This window comes from Sus scrofa, chromosome 1 (assembly GCF_000003025.6).
Source record: "Sus scrofa isolate TJ Tabasco breed Duroc chromosome 1, Sscrofa11.1, whole genome shotgun sequence".
Taxonomy (NCBI): domain Eukaryota; kingdom Metazoa; phylum Chordata; class Mammalia; order Artiodactyla; family Suidae; genus Sus; species Sus scrofa.
This window is the reverse complement of record NC_010443.5, coordinates 130942600-130960288: the sequence shown is the minus strand read 5'-3', so window position 1 is coordinate 130960288 and position 17689 is coordinate 130942600. Positions and strand designations below refer to the sequence as shown.

Below are 17689 nucleotides of genomic sequence, written 5' to 3'. Positions count from 1 at the left end.
AGGGATTGAACCTGCATCCTCATGGATGCCATTCAGATTCCTTAACCGCTGAGCCATGATGAGGACTCCCTCTCTGCCCATTTTTTAATGTTTTTATTTCCCCCCAAGGCCTTTTTTCTTTCTTCTAAGCCAAATTGTGGCTGGCTGTAAAGTTTTCTTTACCACTCTCTCCCCCCATGCCCTGTCCCATGGATCTCTTCCAGACTCATGACTCAATAAAGGGAAGGAGGAGGGGGCAAAAAGGACCATGGCAGGGTTCAGAGGCAGACCTCAGCTGAACATTTATGGCCCAAGTAGAAGCCAACAAAAATGATTGGCTCAAATGTTGCTAGGGGCAGGAGTTCCCGTCGTGGCTCAGTGGTTAATGAATCTGACTAGGAACCGTGAGTTTGCAGTTCAATCCCTGGCCTTGTTCAGTGGGTTAAGGATCCGGTGTTGCTGTAAGCTGTGGTGTAGGTTGCAGACATGGCTCGGATCCCACGTTGCTGTGGCTCTGGTGTAGGCCGGCGGCTATGGCTCTGATTCGACCCCTAGCCTGGGAACCTCTATATGCTGTGAGAGTGGCCTAAGAAATGGCAAAAAGACGAAACAAACAAACAAAAAAGTTGCCAGGGGCCTGTCTTGCAAGAGGCTGGGGCAGTTGTGGTACAGCTATGTGTGTATGTATGAACATTTGTGTTTTGTGTGTTTAGCAGCCATATGAGTACCAGAGTGTCCTGATGTCAAGTATTTTGTCCACTTGTCCGATTTGTGGGTCAGAAAACAATGAATCTACCATGTTTATACTGGCTCTATTCTGGAGTTGTCCCCCATGACCTATGTGGCAGCCCCAAGCAAGACAAGGCCAGCCTTGGCACCAGAGCAAGCTCAAAAGCTCCATCCTATGAGAGCATATTTGTTGGCTAATGACAGATTGACTCAGACACCAAGCCTGGTAGGAGGAGACAGCAACAAGCAGCTTGGACCAGGGAAATTTTTCTATTCACTTGTGCTGCAGGGACAAAGGTCTTAGGGTGTTCCATATCCTCCAGAGCCCCTACCCACCAACCCCATCCTCCTTGCCCTAGGTGCACTCATCTCACCAAGCCTCCCTCTGTAGCTTTATGCCAGGTGTCTACATAGGGGCAAGAGTCTCTAGGGACTGAGTGCCATGACCTGACCCATGGTAGGCATGCTACATGAAAAATTAACATGATTGAAACTAACCCAAGTAGAAATGAATTAAAACATGATTATGAGTCTAGGGGTGGATCTGGGAGTGGGGGGTCAAGTATGAGGAGGTAGGGTTCAGGGGTGCATAATGCTCTCATGTCTGCGTCTACCCCCCATGTAGATGAACCAATCCATTGCATCCATTCAACACCCATTCCTGATGCCTACTCAGGACCCAGCTCTATACCAAGTACCAAGCTAAGCCAGATGGAGCAATTCTTTTTTTTTTTATTTTCCCACTGTACAGCAAGGGGGTCAGGTTATCCTTACATGTATACATTACCATTACAGTTTTTCCCCCAACCTTTCTTCTGTTGCAACATGAGTATCTAGACATAGTTCTCAATGCTATTCAGCAGGATCTCCTTGTAAATCTATTCTAGGTTGTGTCTGATAAGCCCAAGCTCCCGATCCCTCCCACTCCCTCCCCCTCCCATCAGGCAACCACAAGTCTCTTCTCCAAGTCCATGATTTTCTTTTCTGAGGAGATGTTCATTTGTGCTGGATATTAGATTCCAGTTATAAGTGATATCATATGGTATTTGCCTTTGTCTTTCTGGCTCATTTCACTCAGTAGGAGAGTCCCTAGTTCCATCCATGTTGCTGCAAATGGCATTATGTCATCCTTTTTATGGCTGAGTAGTATTCCATTGTGTATATATACCACTTCTTCCGAATCCAATCATCTGTGGATGGACATTTGGGTTGTTTCCATGTCCTGGCTATTGTGAATAGTGCTGCAATGAACATGCGGGTGCATGTGTCTCTTTTAAGTAGAGTTTTGTCCGGATAGATGCCCAAGAGTGGGATTGCAGGGTCATATGGAAGTTCTATGTATAGATTTCTAAGGTATCTCCAAACTGTTCTCCATAGTGGCTGTACCAGTTTACATTCCCACCAGCAGTGCAGGAGGGTTCCCTTTTCTCCACAGCCCCTCCAGCACTTGTTATTTGTGGACTTATTGATGATGGCCATTCTGACTGGTGTGAGGTGGTATCTCATGGTAGTTTTGATTTGCATTTCTCTTATAATCAGCGATGTTGAGCATTTTTTCATGTGTTTGTTGGCCATCTGTGTATCTTCTTTGGAGAAATGTCTATTCAGGTCTTTTGCCCATTTTTCCATTGATTGATTGGCTTTTTTGCTGTTGAGTTGTATAAGTTGCTTATATATTCTAGAGATTAAGCCCTTGTCAGTTGCATCATTTGAAACTATTTTCAGATGGAGCAATTCTAACCCTTTCATTCTTTGAAGGGGCCATGTGTGTCCATCCCTGGGAGGAAGAAGAAAAACTGAAATTTAAATTACAGTAAACTAAACTTTATCTTTTGAACCACAGGTGTTGTTTTTGTCACTCCCTGCACTTGCCTTCAAAGATGGAGCCAGGTAAGTACTGTGGTGGGAAGCTGTAGGGTGGAAGAAGGGAGAAGGGTGGTGAAGGCAGGGGCAATCAGTCAGTCATATCCACTGCAAGCCAAGAGCATGTGTGTTTGTGTGTGTGTATGTGAAGGTGGTAGAAGGGTTCCAAAATGAAAACAAGCCCTTATATTTTGTAGTACCATCTACAGTTTAAGAAACCAAGTTCCCCTTCCGGCTCAGTGGATTTCAGACCCGACTAGTATCCATGAGGATGTGGATTCAATCCCTGGCCTCACTCAGTAGGTTGAGTGTTGCCATGAGCTGTGGTGTATGTTGCAGATGCAGCTCAGATCCTGTGTTGCTGTGACTGTGGTGTAGGCCAGCAACTGCAGCTCCACTTTGACCCCTAGCCTGGGAACTTCCATATGCTGTGGGTGCGGCCCTAAAAAGCAAAAAATAAAAATAATAAGTAAGAGACATGCCCACTGGAGAGTCCTCATGGCTCAGCAAGTTAAGGATCCAGAAGTGTCAATGCTGTGGCTCTGGTTCCAGCTGAGGCGTGGGTTCAATCCTTGACCTGGGAACTTCTGCATGCCACAGGCACAGCAATAAGAAAAAAAAAGAAAAAGTAAAGACAGTAAAAGAAACATGTCCGCATTGTTCATCTCACTAGAACTTCAACCTCTGGAACAAAAGAGCAGGGGCTCCTCCCTTGGTACACATGAGCTCCAGGGAAATTAGAGGTCATGGTCAGGGTGAGGCCCAGGAAGTATGGCTGGTTTGGAGTGCAGATGCATTTCTTGGCAGCTCTGCCATTGGCTCCTCTCCAAAGGAACAAAAGACTGTGCTGGCCCTCAAGAAATAGAAATCTCATCGAGGGAGTTCCCGTTGTGGCTCAGGAACAAACCTGACTAGTATCCATGAGGATGCATGTTTGATTCCTGGCCTCACTCAGTGGGTTAAGAATCCAGCATTGCCTCAAGCTCCAGCATAGGTCACAGATGAGGCTCACATCTGGCATTGCTGTGGCTGTGGCTCTTATTCGACCCCTAGCCTGGGAACTTCCATATGCCTCCGGTGTGGCCCAAAAAGCAAAACAAAAAACTCCTCACCAAGGAGGCAATTCCCACCAATGGAGCACTTCAGAACACCCAGGACCATTCAGATTGGTTGCTACAAGACCCACTGAACCCACAGTCAGGCAGTCAGGATGACTGCATCTAAGCAGTCTTCCTGCAGGAATGCATCAGAGAGTTGAGCACGAGAGATTTCCAAGTGGCAGGAGACATGAGCCAAGGCTGAGCTGGGACCAGAAGGTCATAAGCAGAACCAACAAACAGCTGAGGATCTGAGTAGAGATTAGGCTGGGAAAAGTGGGGTCTTTGGGGGAGAGGGAGAGGAGGAAGAGGCTATCCAGACCTTTTTTTTGGGGGGGGGGCACACCCTTGGCATGTGGAAGTTCCTGGGCTGGGGTCAAATCAGAGCAGCAGCTGCCGGCCTACACAGCAGCCACAGCAGTGCCAGATTCAAGCTGTGCCTGTGACCTATACCACACCTCACAGCAATGCCAGATCCTTAACCCACTGAGCAAGGCCAGGGATTGAACCTGTATCCTCATGGATACTAGTCGGGTTCTTAACACACTCAACCACAATGGGAACTCCCAGAGTACCTCCTTAGCATCATGGAGTTTGGCTGAGGTTGGGAAGGCAGACAGCTGACAGAGTAGGGACAAGAACAGCATTTCCCCACCGGGGAACTCAGCCACCTCCTGAGCAAACAGGAATGCACAACTGAACTTTGCATTGACTTTCAATATATATAACCTGTTCTTAAGTGAGTGAATGAGGGAATGGTGGTCAGGAAAGGAGCCAAGTCTGAGAAGCCTCATTGTGGAGGGATGGGGGAGGAGAGGGGAGGGGAGATGGGCACAAAATCAGCGTCAGGAAGATTGCAGGATTCTCACTGCAGAACAAAATAACCAAAGCTATTTCTTTTTGTCCGCTACTCTTCCACAGGTCCAAAGGTAAGAAATTTCCCCAGCCATCTCTCCTTTCTCTGCCCACTGCCAGGTCCTCCAGACCTCTAGCCCCCTACCTAGACCCTCAGCAAGCTGCCCACAACTTCCCCCAAAATGCAGAGCAGGGAGCAGGCTCAGGCCTCACCCCATGGCCTGGGGTGGGGGCTGGAATCACAGCACAAGTCAGCACAAGTCCACCCCCTGGCGCCTGCAGCCTTCTCCTCCTCGCCATTCCTGTTTTCCCATCTGTCTCTCTCCTTTCCCCACTTCCCCTCCCTGCCCCAGCAGCCCATCCTCTCTCCTGCTGCTTCCCCTCCTGTTCCACGCTTCTCTGCTTTCCCAGCTACCCACAGCCTTCCCAGATAGCTGGCTTGCTCCCAGACCCCAACCACACGGCAGGGCCCCAGTGACCTGCCTCTGTCAGAAAAGGGAGGCTGCCAGCCCTCCTTCCTGCTTCCCCCTCCCCCAGCTCCGCTTTGGCTACCGCCAGCAGACCCAATTCCTAGGCATGGAACTGGCCCCACCACAAAGAGAGTCATAGGCAAACAGGGTGGGAAGTGGCCATTTTCCAGGCATCTTTGAGCCTGGATGGGCCAGCAGCTGCCCTAACATGGTCACAGGAAGTTCCCCTAGCCCTGAGGCCCACCTCTTCCCACCCACTGCAAGCCCTTATCAAGTTCTAGGAGGCTGGAGCAGACTGGGAAGTTAGCCAACCTCTAGAGTAGGGCCATAGCCCCACCCCTGGTCCTCAGGGCCCCAGACCCTCAGTGCCCATCACTATAAGCACGGTGGTGTCTCTTCCTGTCCCTGGGCTTGTGGCAAGAGGCAAAGAAACTCCTCTGGTCCTGGGGCCTCAGGAGGGGTTCCAGCCAAGACAGAAGGGCAAACCACTCTTTCCAGTCCTCTTCTGTCCCAGGCAATTAAAGCCTTGGTTTTACTTTCTATTCTTCCTCATTTCTTGAGTCTGGCACCTGCTCTGCTCAGGTGCCAGAGCATACACTCCCATTGTCATGTACACAGCCAGGCACGTGTACCCATATGCATGTATCTGTGTGCACATCAGCCATGTATAGGCCCCCACCCATGCACGTGGGTACAGACAGCTATGTGTATGTAAATGCAGCACATCCCCTTGTACCTGCACGTGCTACCTATACAGAGAGCAAGCACATCCTTATCTTGCTGCCTCCTACCTTTGTCTCCTCCCGCTCTCCAGCTGTCCCCTCCTTGGCCCTGCATCTCCTGTCACCCTGCCTCCTATCTCCTCCTTGCCCTCCTGTGAGTTCATCTGTAGCTTCCCCCAGCTCCTCCTTCACTTCTAAGTAGTCAGCCTGGCAAAACCTCTAGTCACTCTGCAAGGGTTCCCGGGTGAGGGAAGGGAGAAAATGAGATCATTCTGCTTCTTAGCTGCAGATAAGATAAACTAGGTCCAGGGAGTGGGAGTCATATCTCAGTTCAAGGAATGGAACCCAATGAATCTAGGTTCTTCGCCCCCCCCACCCCCGTGTCCCCTCTGTGCTCTGGCTTTATCAAAGCAAAAGGCTCAGGGCTAGGAGCAGTCACTAGCTGTCCTTGACTCTCAGACCTCCACCCCAACCCCCTGCTAGTGCCCAGGAATCCTGAGTCCTCTAGAGTTGGGGTTGGAGAGGAGGAAGGGGGAGGGAGAAGGGGGAGTTGATCTCAGGTAAGATTGGCACTAACCTCTGACTCTTAACATTGTTCATCTGGCTTTTCTGCAGGGGCACTGCCATGGAGGTGGGCACCCTCCTGGCCCTGGGCACCACCCTGGAGGCGGGCCGCCCCCTGGCCCTGGGCACCACCCTGGAGGCGGGCCCCCCCCTGGCCCTGGGCACCACCCTGGAGGTGGCCCCACCCCTGGCCCTGGGCCCTGTCCTGGGAAGGGCCACCCCCCAGGGCCTCCTGGTCCACATCACTGAAGAAACCGAAGAAACAAACCAAGAATGGGGTGCCTGACCTGGCATGAGTTCTGAACCAGAATCTTCTGTTCAAAATAATCAGCCTCCTGGAGGCCATGTCTCCTCTTAAAAGAGCCTGTCTTTCTTCACATCCAACCCAGTCCTCAGTCCAGTTGTCTCTGAGTTCCCTAGTTCTAAAAATAGGGCCCAGTCAGGCTTTCTCAGATGTTTGACTCATTGGTGTCCATAGCATATTAATGTCACCCCTCCCTTTTGTTTTCACTTCTGTCCCACCCCCCATCAAAAGGCCCCAAGTAGGGCCTTATCACCTCTACCCCATCACACATACCCAGGGCTGGTGGGCCTTCCAGGGTTCCTCTTGCTGGCCTCACTACAATTCAGAAGCCTTCAGTGGATTGCTACTGTCCACAAGTTATTTCTCACTATCCCCTGAAAATACTTTCCAGACTCCTTAACTCTGCCCAGTTTACCCACTACCACCACATCCGCCCCTCCCAGGAATGCCTTCCTTCCAAGCCACCATCAACATACAGCCTTCTCTAAAGCCTGTTAGAGTAAGAGTCCTTTCTGTGCACACTGCCCTCTTTTCTGAAGCTTTTATCAACCATCACATGGGCCCAACCACAGCCTACCCAATTGGCACCAATTAACTGGCTGGCTTTTTATCTCTTCAGCCAAAACAAGCTACTCAGGGCTGGGTCAACACTTCTGCACTTCTAGACTCTCCCACCCTCATTGCCTACTGGTCTATGCCTTGCATAGAGTGGTATCTGCACACAGTTTAGGGATACCCATAGTCGAAGCATCTCTGGGTTCTAACTCTTCCCCCAGCCACATTCTTCAACCAAGGCACCTCCCACACAGAGACAGCATGCCTGGTATGAAACCCCTTCTGCTCGCCCAAATCACATCTAGGATCCTCTCCACTCTGCAACTCCCAGGCTTTTCACACTGCTCAAATCTAATCTAGTGCTACCACAGCCCTCTAGCCAGGCCTGTCCACTACTCATCACACCTCCTCTCTCTCACAGTCATTGCCTGACGGGGGTGGCAGCAAGTTCCCGCAAGTGAGACGCTGTTGGGTACCTTCCAGGCTGAAGAGGGGTGGTTATAAGAAAAGGAGCTGGAGATTCTCTGTGTCTCTCTTCTCCTCCCCCACCACACTCTGCACTTCAATAGCAGAATCGAGGCTCCTTGTCTAAGGGGTGCAGACCCAGGTCCAGAACAACATCAAGACCCAACTTGAGCAGATGTCTAGCACCGCTGGAGAGGAAGGTGCGGGGGTGGGGTTGGGGGCGTGGAGCGGAGCCCAGAGAAATGTGGGACTAAAAGTAGCCCAACCTCTCTCAATCCCTTGGCGTCCTGAGCAGTGCAGTGCCGGCCTGGAGCTTCTCCCTCTTTCAAGCTGGAAGAGTCTGCGTTACAAGTCAATAAGGCTCTCTACATGGTGCTTGGGGTCGCTCTTCCTGGTCCCTCACGGGAAAACCGATGCCCCCCAGGAAAGGCCGGTGTGCGAACTACAGCCCGGTGCCAGATCCCCAAAGGCAACTCTCAGATCTGGCCCGGGTAGAGGGGCGCACACCACCAGTCCTGGGGTCTTAAAGACAACAAGCCTCCAGCGCTGGGCAGGGGTGCGGCGGGAAGCCTCTGTCCCCGCCCCCCAGTACCGCGTGCATTGGCTGAGATCCTCGTCGGCCACGCCCAGCGATCGGCCCGCTTGGCTTGCACGCATGCGCCGGAGCCCGCCGCCGCCGCCGCCGCCGCCGTGGTCGCTTCAGCACCAGGGCCCGGACAGCGGCGCCGCCCACGGGCATGGAAGGTGGTGGCGGCAGCGGCAGCTGCGATCCGGCTTCTGGCCCGGGTCCGGAAGGGGAGCAGCGGCCCGAGGGGGAGCCTTTGGGCCCAGACGGCAGCTCCCCGGACAGGTAGGGGCGGACTGTTCCACAGACCCAGCTCGCAGACTTTCCTAGATCCCCGCCCCAGGTGTCCCCAGTAGCCGCCATATGTCGCCCCATTCATTCCCCAGCCCCTCTTAGAGCCCCTTCTGGTGCCTTCAGACTCTCGGCCCTCCTGGCCACGCCCTCGTTCCGCTAGGTCAATTTCCTCTCTCTCAGGTACCCCTTACGGTCAGCCCCCTTCGCTCTCACACCCCCGCCCCCGCCCCTGGACCTGCCCCACCCACAGTTCCTACCTTACCTCTAAGGCCCTGAGTTCCCCGCCCCTGCTGCCTCCAGAGCACCTCCCTCTAGGCCCTGCCCCCGCGTCTTCTCAGTAAGCCCCAAGCCTCCAGCAACCTCAGTCCGGGTTCTAGCGTGTCAGTATTCTCCAGGGTGCTGGTGTATTGCAGACGGAAGGCTCGCCAAGGTGTGTGTCCTGGGGGGAGGGCAGACACCCGGTCGCCAAGCAAGGGTCTGTCTTTGTCCGTTACTGTCAGTCTCCAGTCTGCCCGGCATGGCCAGCGGCGCACGTGTGGCAGCCACCTGCACTCTTTGGAGGCGCTGGGTGGCCAGGCTCTGAGGCTCAGGTGGAGGTCGGTACAGTACCTGAAGGAGCACCAGGCTGGCTGGCGGGACAGAAGGAAAACCTTTCATTGAGATCCCAGACCTTGGTGCCTTTCTCCACCATATGTGTGAGGGAACAGCCCAGCCAGGTAGCAATATGGCGCAATTTCTGTGCCCTGCCTGGTCTGCCTCCTCCAGAATCCCTCCCCTAACATGACACTGCTTCTCTCTCCTGCATGGCCTGAAATAAGAAGCATTCTTTGGGGGCAAAAGCAGAGGTGGATTGCCCCAGTTAAAATGTACATTCTGTACCTCAGAGTGAACAGGAGGCCCCACAAGTGGGGAGAAATGTTTTATTTTCTCTACTGTTAGCACATCAACCTGGGTAGATTTAGCTACCTTTTGGTCTGAAAGGCATAGAACTTTCTTCAGTGGGTAAAGCACAGGATGAATGTGTTCCATAGACCAGAGGGCAGCCTAGGACTATGGCCTGACTAAAGAGCCAAGAGTGGGCAAAGCAGGGACAGCGACAGAGCAGGGTATCGACAGAAGCATCCCTAGAAGGGGCTGGAGAATCATTTTCTGCCTTGAATATTTTGCCAAGGATCAGCCCTCTTTGGCCTCACTTTCCCTGCACATGGGGGTCAATACTTGAGTGTAAGAAGCACTGCTCTCTTCTAGCAAATTCCTGAAACCTCTGACCCCTCACTGCACTTCCCCAGAGACTCTGGACAAATCAGGCAAAGAGACTCATTTCAATTAAAAACAACAAATATATTTCTGCTGAACTAAGTGGAACTCTGGGGGAGTGAATAAGACAGCACACACACACAGTTCTTTATTAATGCATTGACTACGGGGCAATTTGAAATAGTTCATTCTTGGAGTTCTTGTCATGGCTCCGTGGTTAAAACCTGACTAATATCCATGAGAACGCAGGTTCCATCCCTGGTCTTGCTCAGTGGGTTTAAGGATCTGGCATTGCCGTGAGCTCTGGTGTAGGCTGGCAGCTACAGCTCCAATTCGACCCCTAGCCTGGGAACCTCCATATGCCGCAGGTGAGGCCCTAAAAAGACAAAAGACAAAAGACAAAAAAGAAAGAAGGAAGGAAGGAAAAAAAGGAAAGAAGAAAGAAAGAAAGAAAGAAAGAAAGAAAGAAAGAAAGAAAGAAAGAAAGAAAGAAAGAAAGAAATTCTTGTGTTTTTCAAATTACCATTTTATTTTCCTAGTGGTGTGAACAGCTCCCCACTTGTCCTGGCCACTCTGAGGGATCATACGGATGTCCATATGGCTATGTATCTGGGGCTTGGGGGCATGGTTAATACACATGTACATTTGCCTTTTATGGGGCTCCCAAGTTGAGGGTTCTGTGTCTGGGGCACTATTAGCCAGGCCCTCACTGCTGTGACTTTGGCCTTTGAGGAGACCTGTGTCATCACTTTCCATTCCCCTACCTGTGTGCCCTAGTCACTTGGCTTATAGACCAGTGGGCCCAGGCAGGCAGCCCAGGAAATTGCTCATTCCAGTCAGAGCCAAGGAACTGAGAGAGTGAGAATGAAAGCTCCCTGGGGAGGCAAGGCCTAGGGTGCTTAACTCCTATAATTACTAGATCTCCTGAGAAAAGAGGGCAGCAGGGGCTGGCACAGAAAGCTTTTATTCTGAGAAAAGTTTGGCTCTTCTTGGGAGGGTTAAGATAAAGACTCGGTTCTACAACAGTCAGAATGTTTCAAATTCTGCCACATTCTCAATGATGGACACAGTCAAGAGGAGTAAGATCCTAGGACCCTGGAGAGGGGTAGAAGGATTGAAAGGAAGAGGCTGGGACTAGGGAGACCCCAGTAGAAGCAAACCGGTGGTGGAGGCTGGAATCCCCTTGAACAGGAGTCAGCTAAAAAGAGGCGGGCTTATGAGATTTGGTAGACTGGTTAAGGAAGAGTGCTCCTGTTCTCTGTAAGCACTCCCTGGAATGCTGGCTTCCCTTAATGAAAAAGAACCTATGGATTTCCTGTTGTGGCTCAGCGGAAAGGAATCTGACTAGTAACCATGAGGATGCAGGTTCAATCCCTGGCCTCATTCAGTAGGTTAAGGATCCAGCATTGCCATGAGCTGTAGTATAGGTTGCAGATGAAGCTTGGACCTGGCATTGCTGTGGCTGTGGCATAGGCTGGTAGTTGTAGCTCTTATTAGACCCCTAGCCTGGGAACCTCCACATGCTGAGGGCAAGGCCCTAAAAAGACAAAAAACAAAAAGAAACTTATACTCCAAATGGGGGCCTGGCTCACTGGCCTCACTCCTCACTGAGTGCTCTAAGGCTGTGGGTGGCTGAAATAAGCACCCTGGCTGCCCCAACCTCCTGACTCTGGAAGACAGTCCCACTCTAAAGAGGGAGACCTAGACTAGTGGGTCACATTCATGCCTTTCAAGATCCAACCCAAACCAAGCACAGTACCCAGCATGTGTCAAGTGCTCAAAAAAGACCTGCAGAATAAAAAAATCTCAAAGAAGTAGATGACCACACTTATACACACAAACTCAGATCATTTGTCCAGCTTCTCTTTGGCCCATGGGGATGGGCCTGTAAGGTCTTTTATCTGCCAGGACACTGGTTGCTGTGCTGTTTTTTGGGTTTTTTTTTGGCATTTCTTGGGCCACTCCCACGGCATATGGAGGTTCCCAGGCTAGGGATCTAATCAGAGCTGTAGCCACCGGCCTACGCCAGAGCCACAGCAACGCGGGATCAGAGCCACATCTGCGACCTACACCACAGCACACGGCAACGCTGGATCCTTAACCCACTGAGCAAGGTCAGGGATCGAACCCACAGCCTCATGGTTCCTAGTCGGATTCGTTAACCACTGCGCCACGACGTGAACTCCCTGTGTTATTAATTTTATGGGGTCACCTGAGGTCTTGTTTGAGAACAACTATAATCAAATTCTTATTTTTCTAAATGTTCAGTTGTCTTTTTTTTTAAATGCAGTGATTTAAATCATGAGACAAATTTCAATGCAGCTTTTGGGTAACGAAAAGTAAAGTACTTATATATGTAGTGTGAGTCCCAAGGTGTGAGAAGTTCTCAAATGGGGATATGTTAGCTGAGGTGCCTAAAGAGGTCAAATTGTAAGTATAAATATACTTAAACACCATGCTCCCTGCAGCCCTAAGTGTAGGAAGAGGCAGGAAAGCAAATGGCTTCCCCTGCCAGGTACCTCACTAATGTTACCTCAGTTAATTTCTGTACTACACCTGAGGGGAGGACATTATCATACCCTTGCTCAACAGACAAGGATGCCAATGCTCCAAGAAGTGTGTGTTCTTTCCCAAAGCCCCAGGGCTAAAGAATGATGGAGCCAGGATCCTTCCTCCACTGCTCCCCCATTTTAAAAAAAAATTTTGTGGCCACACCTGCAGTATATGGAAGTTCCCAGGCCAGAGACTGAATCTGAGCCACAGCTGGGACCTACAGCACAGCTGTGGCAATGCAGGATCCTTTGACCCACTGAGCAGAGCCAAGGATCAAACACGCACCTCGGAGGAGACCTGAGCCTCTGCAGGAGGCTTCTTAACCCACTGCCCATAGGGGGAACATCTGCTCCCCCATTTTTGTCTCAGCATGGAGGTTATCTCCTGCCCCCCCATATTACCCCACCACCACCACCCCTGAAACTGTCTGCCATCCAGCCTTCCGGGAGGAGAGGAAGAGCTTGCCCATTTTTTCCAGTTCCTTTACTTGGTCTCTGGGCAGAACCCAGCCTCTGTGGGCAATGTGCACTTGCCACCACAGCCAGGACTCTGGCCCACGGCCCCTTCAGCAGTCCAGCAGGCAAGACTGGAAGCCAGGGTTGGCTCGGCATAGACCCAGCTCTCCCAAGGGAGCTATGCAAGTTCTGGTAGGCCAGGTGAGTCAGGCAGATGGGGGAGGGGAGGAGACTCGCTGGCCGGCCCAGCACCTTCTGGGAAACCCCCCATGGCCCTCAGGCGCTCTGTTCCATCCTAGGTCTGGCAGTCCTGCACTAAGGTGGGACTCCAGCTCCCCCTACACCCAAGGAGTGAGGCTGGGTCCATGCACAGAGTGCTGCCCTCATGAGTAATTTGGAAAGAGGAATCGGCGTTCCTGTTGTGGCTCAGCGGTAACAAACCCAACTAGTATCCATGAGGTTTTGGGTTCGATCCCTGGCCTCGCTCAGTGGGTTAAGGATCTGGTGTTGTTGTGAGCTGTGGTGTAGGTTGCAGATGTGGCTCGGACCCCAAGTTGCTGTGGCTGTGGTGGAGGCCAGCAGCTGTAGCTCTGATTCCACCCCTAGTGTGGGAACCTCCATATGCTGCAGGAGTGCCCCACCCCCAAAAAAAAGAAAAGAAAAGAAGGAAGCAAGGAGGGTATGTAATTATGGTTGACTTCTGCCCGGCAAGTTCCTTGCTGGGGAGAGGTTCCAACTCCCTCTCCCAACCATGCACACCCTTTCAGAGCAAACTTTCTGCCCCAAGGCCTAGGCTTGGTGGAAAGACAGTAACTGCCTCTGCCAAATTTTCCTGATGCCCCCACCCCTGTTGGGCCCTCCTCTGGCCCCTTCAGCCCTCTGTGACTTCCTCTCTCACAGCACTCAACTGGCTTATTCATCCCAGCACCACTATTAGCAGCCTGTCCCTCACTCAGCGTTAATTCAACAAAAATCTCTTGGGCACCCTCTGTGCACTGAGGCCAGACAGATTAACAAATGTATCAGGTTCTGCTATCACAAAGCTCACCTTCCATAGGAGAGACAGGCAGTGAACATGACAATATATATATAGTGTCCAGTTGTGACAAATGCTAGGAAGAAATATAAAGCAGGTAGGGGGACAGGGAGCTGATGGGTGATTGTTTAGTCAGGAAGGATGTCTCTAAGAAGGTAATGGTGTGAGCTGTGCAATCATCTGGGGAGGAGCATCCCAAGCAGCAGGACGAGAACATTCAAAGGCTCTAAGGTGGGAACAAAAGTGCAGCAAGTGCTCAATAAACATCTGACAAGAGGATGAAGAGATAGTTACAGCAGAAATAGCACAGGGCTGCAAGTCAGAACCAGGTTCAAGGCCCAGCTCTTCAGGGCTCACTGAACCTCAGGTTTCAAATCTGTAAAAGAAGGAAAGTACTTCCTCTGCAGGGTTTTTAAAGGAGTAAATAAGATCATAGAATTGTGTTTGGGGGTTGGGGTGTTCCCATCGTGGCTCAGTAGTAATGAATACAACTGGTATCCATGATGACGAGGGTTCGATCCCTGGCTCTGCTCAGTGGGTTAAGGATCTGGCGTTGCTTTGAGCTATGGTGTAGGTCACAGATGTGGCTCGGATCCCGAGTTGCTATGGCGGTGGTGTAGGCCAGCAGCTGCAGCTTTGATTCAGCCCCTAGCCTGGGAACTTCTATAAGCCGCAGGTGCAGCCCTAAAAAGACCAAAAAAGAAAAAAAGAATGTTTTTGGGTGCAGGGACAGATGATTGATTGAGACAATGAACCCCAAGAACTAGGCAGGGGAGACCCAGAGCCCTACCTTCCCAGTCTCTCCCCTGGACTAGTAACAGAACAACCCAAGCCCCATCTCCTCGGCTCAGCTTACTGAGCAGTGCTATCTCTCATCCACATTTTCTGTGCCTCCTCTCTCTGCAGGTCCCAGAGCAAGGCTGTGGCCCCCGAAGCAAGCCCAGAAAGAAGCTGCTCCGTCCACAGCTGCCCCCTGGAGGATCCTTCCAGTTCTTCAGGACCCCCACCAGCAACTTCCACCCTCCAGCCTGTGGGCCCTTCCAGCCCCTTGGCCCCTGCCCATCTCACCTATCCACGGGCACCACAGGAATACCGGGGTGGCAGCTCCCTGCCAGGGCTTGGGGATCGGGCAGCACTGTGCTCCCATGGCTCCAGCCTCAGCCCTTCCCCAGCCCCCTCGCAGCGGGATGGGGCTTGGAAGCCACCATCTGTGCAGCACCATGTGGTCAGCGTCAGGTAAGGAGATGTCCAGCAGCCTGCCAGCTACCCTGGTAGGTGGAGCAGGGCTTGAAAGTGGGGCTGACTCACCCCAGGCTCTGGACTTCTTCACTAGGAGGCAGCCAAGATGCCCACTGCCTCTGATGGAGGAAGAAGCCTAGACGGAAGATGAAGGAAGGGAGCTTGGGAGTGGGAAGGCCTAAAAGGGTTAATGCCATCTTCCTCTATCCTCTACCCCTACCGCAACCTCCCACCCTGCAAGAGGACTCTGGTGAGCAAGTGTCTTTTCTTCTCTTCCATAGGCAGGAACGGGCCTTCCGGATGCCAAAGAGGTAGGCCTGGGCCTTCTCTGGATCCCTAGGGTGACCAGGCCAGTGCTCAGTTTAGTCCCACCATTTACTCTTGGTGGCTTCTAAGCTCACCCACCCCCTCCTGCTACCACACCCAACATCAAATCATGTGGGCTCTCTTCCTCTTTCCCAGCTATTCCCAGCTGATTGCTGAGTGGCCAGGGGCTGTGCTGCTGCTGTGCCTGGCTGTGATCCTCCTCTGCACCCTCGCTGGACTGCTGGGGGGCCAGCTACCCGATTTCTCCAAGCCCTTGCTGGTGAGGGGCCAAGGGGAGGGACAGGGACCCCCATTCTGGTCAGCTCAGCTCATCAGGGCAGAAAGTTGGAGTGGCCCAGCTGGGAGTGGAGTGGCAATGGCGGGTTCTCCAGAGAGAGAGTTGGGGAGGTGGTATAGAGGTAATACTTATGTCCACCAGTCCAGGCCAGGCCCTCTCTGCTCCAGGGACCCAAAGAGGCAGAGCCAAGAAGGGAGAAGGAGAACTTCCCCTCCTGCCTGATCTTCTCTTCCCTCCTCCCCTGCAGGGCTTTGAGCCTCGCGACACGGACATTGGGCGCAAGCTAGTGGTCTGGAGAGCATTGCAGGCCCTGACAGGCCCCAGGAAGCTGCTTTCTCTTTCCCCAGACCTAGAGCTGAACAGGTAATAGGTTCCCATCTTTCCACTCTTAGGGGAACAGGGGAAAGAATGAGGTCTCCAGAGAGGAGCCAAAGGCAAGTCAGAGGGCCTTGCTGGGGCCCCTGGGCAGTGGTGTCTGGCCTCCTCTGAGCACCCCCACCCCGCCCCAGCCCCTCGATGGTGCCTGGCATACATCTTCTCTCTACCTCAGCTCAAACCCCCACACCACTCTGAGTCCTGCTCCCTGGAGCAGTGCCCAGGAGAGCATGCTCCGGCCTCGAAGGATGGTGGAGCCCCTGGACGACAGGCAGGAGAGCTTCTTCTGTGGCCCCCCTGGTAAGCGGCAGCCTGACAAGTTCATAGCTTTAGTGGTGGTTCTCTTCCTTGTTCCCTACCAGATCAGGAGGGCCCCAGAGAACAGCTGGGAAGATGAGACAGGTTTCAGGTGCTCAGCCAATCAGAGGCAAGCTGGGTGGGGGTGGGGCACAGGGGAAGGATGAAGGGCCAGGATCAGGCAGCCACAGCACAAGTTTCAGACTCCTGTGAATCTGAGCCTCATATGGCCCTGGGTAAGCATCTTCCCTTTAATGGGCCCAGGACCTGGGGCCAAAAGGCTGAGCTCTGGGTGATGTGTTGCAGAGAAGAGCTACGCACAGCTGGTGTTCATGTCCACCTCAGCGGGCAGCCTGTGGAACCTGCACGCCATCCATTCCATGTGTCGCATAGAAAAGGATCAGGTGAGCTGGATGGGGAGGTGCCAGGGGCTGGGAGGGAACCAGGGATACCAGGGACCTACCTGATCATAAGGTGAGCCAGAACTGCCAGGCTGGACTGGGGAGGAGCACTCCTTGCTTTAAAAAGTATCGCAACCCTGGAGTTCCCGTTGTGGCTCAGTGGTTAACGAACCTGACTAGTATTCATGAGGACTTGGGTTTGATCCCTGGCCCACTCAGTGGGTTAAGGATCTGGTGCTGCTGTGAGCTGTGGTATAGGATGGCAGCTACAGCTCCAATTCAACCCCTAGCCCGGGAACCTCCATATGCCACAGGTGTGGACCTAAAAAGACAAAAGACAAAAAAAAAAAAAAAAAAAAAAAAGTACTGCAACCCTGCTGAGAGGCTTTGGTTTGGGGTGGGGAGAGAAGAGTCAGCTGTTTTCAAAAAGAGCCAAGACACAGGTGCTGGAAGACAGACCCTGCAGACCCTGAAGATTTTCAAAAGGTCCTAAAAAGGAGCCTCAGGAGCTATAGAGGAGGCCCCAGCCCAAGGCCCAAACCTTCATCAACCCAAGCAGTGTCAATCCACTGGTGCTAACTGGAGAACCGTGTACCATAACATGTGAAGAAAGATTTGCTACTAAAAACAGTATGAATACCACTGAGTAACTGAAGCCGCTCACTTCCACACAAGAGTATTTCAAGTACCAAAAGACATTGATTAAGATTATGTGCTCTAGGAGTTCCCGTCATGGCGCAGTGGTTAATGAATCCAACTAGGAACCATGAGGTTGCAGGTTTGATCCCTGGCCTTGCTCAGTGGGTTAAGGATCCGGCATTGCCGTGAGCTGTGGTGTAGGTTGCCGACACAGCTCAGATCCTGCATTGCTGTGGCTCTGGCACAGGCTAGCAGCTACAGCTCCGATTCGACCCCTAGCCTGGGAACCTCCATATGCCACGGGAGAGGCCCTAGAAATGGCAAAAAAAAAAAGATCATGTGCTCTAGGTGTTCCCCCTGTGGTGCCAGGA

The 17689-nt window shown here is 52.3% G+C and overlaps 1 protein-coding gene across 1 annotated transcript in view; it reads left to right on the top strand.

The window, feature by feature from the left end:
* The window catches only part of DISP2 (dispatched RND transporter family member 2), a 30872-nt gene that overhangs the window by 2492 nt on the left and 10691 nt on the right, over window positions 1–17689 (top strand). Inside the window, exons 2-10 of the mRNA XM_005659749.3 lie at window positions 2552–2598; window positions 4590–4597; window positions 6331–8453; window positions 14670–14999; window positions 15284–15313; window positions 15465–15588; window positions 15854–15969; window positions 16157–16281; window positions 16585–16682. Coding sequence (XP_005659806.2) covers window positions 8341–8453; window positions 14670–14999; window positions 15284–15313; window positions 15465–15588; window positions 15854–15969; window positions 16157–16281; window positions 16585–16682 — 936 coding nt within the window. The 5' untranslated portion in view covers window positions 2552–2598; window positions 4590–4597; window positions 6331–8340. The remainder of the gene's footprint in view (window positions 1–2551; window positions 2599–4589; window positions 4598–6330; window positions 8454–14669; window positions 15000–15283; window positions 15314–15464; window positions 15589–15853; window positions 15970–16156; window positions 16282–16584; window positions 16683–17689) is intronic.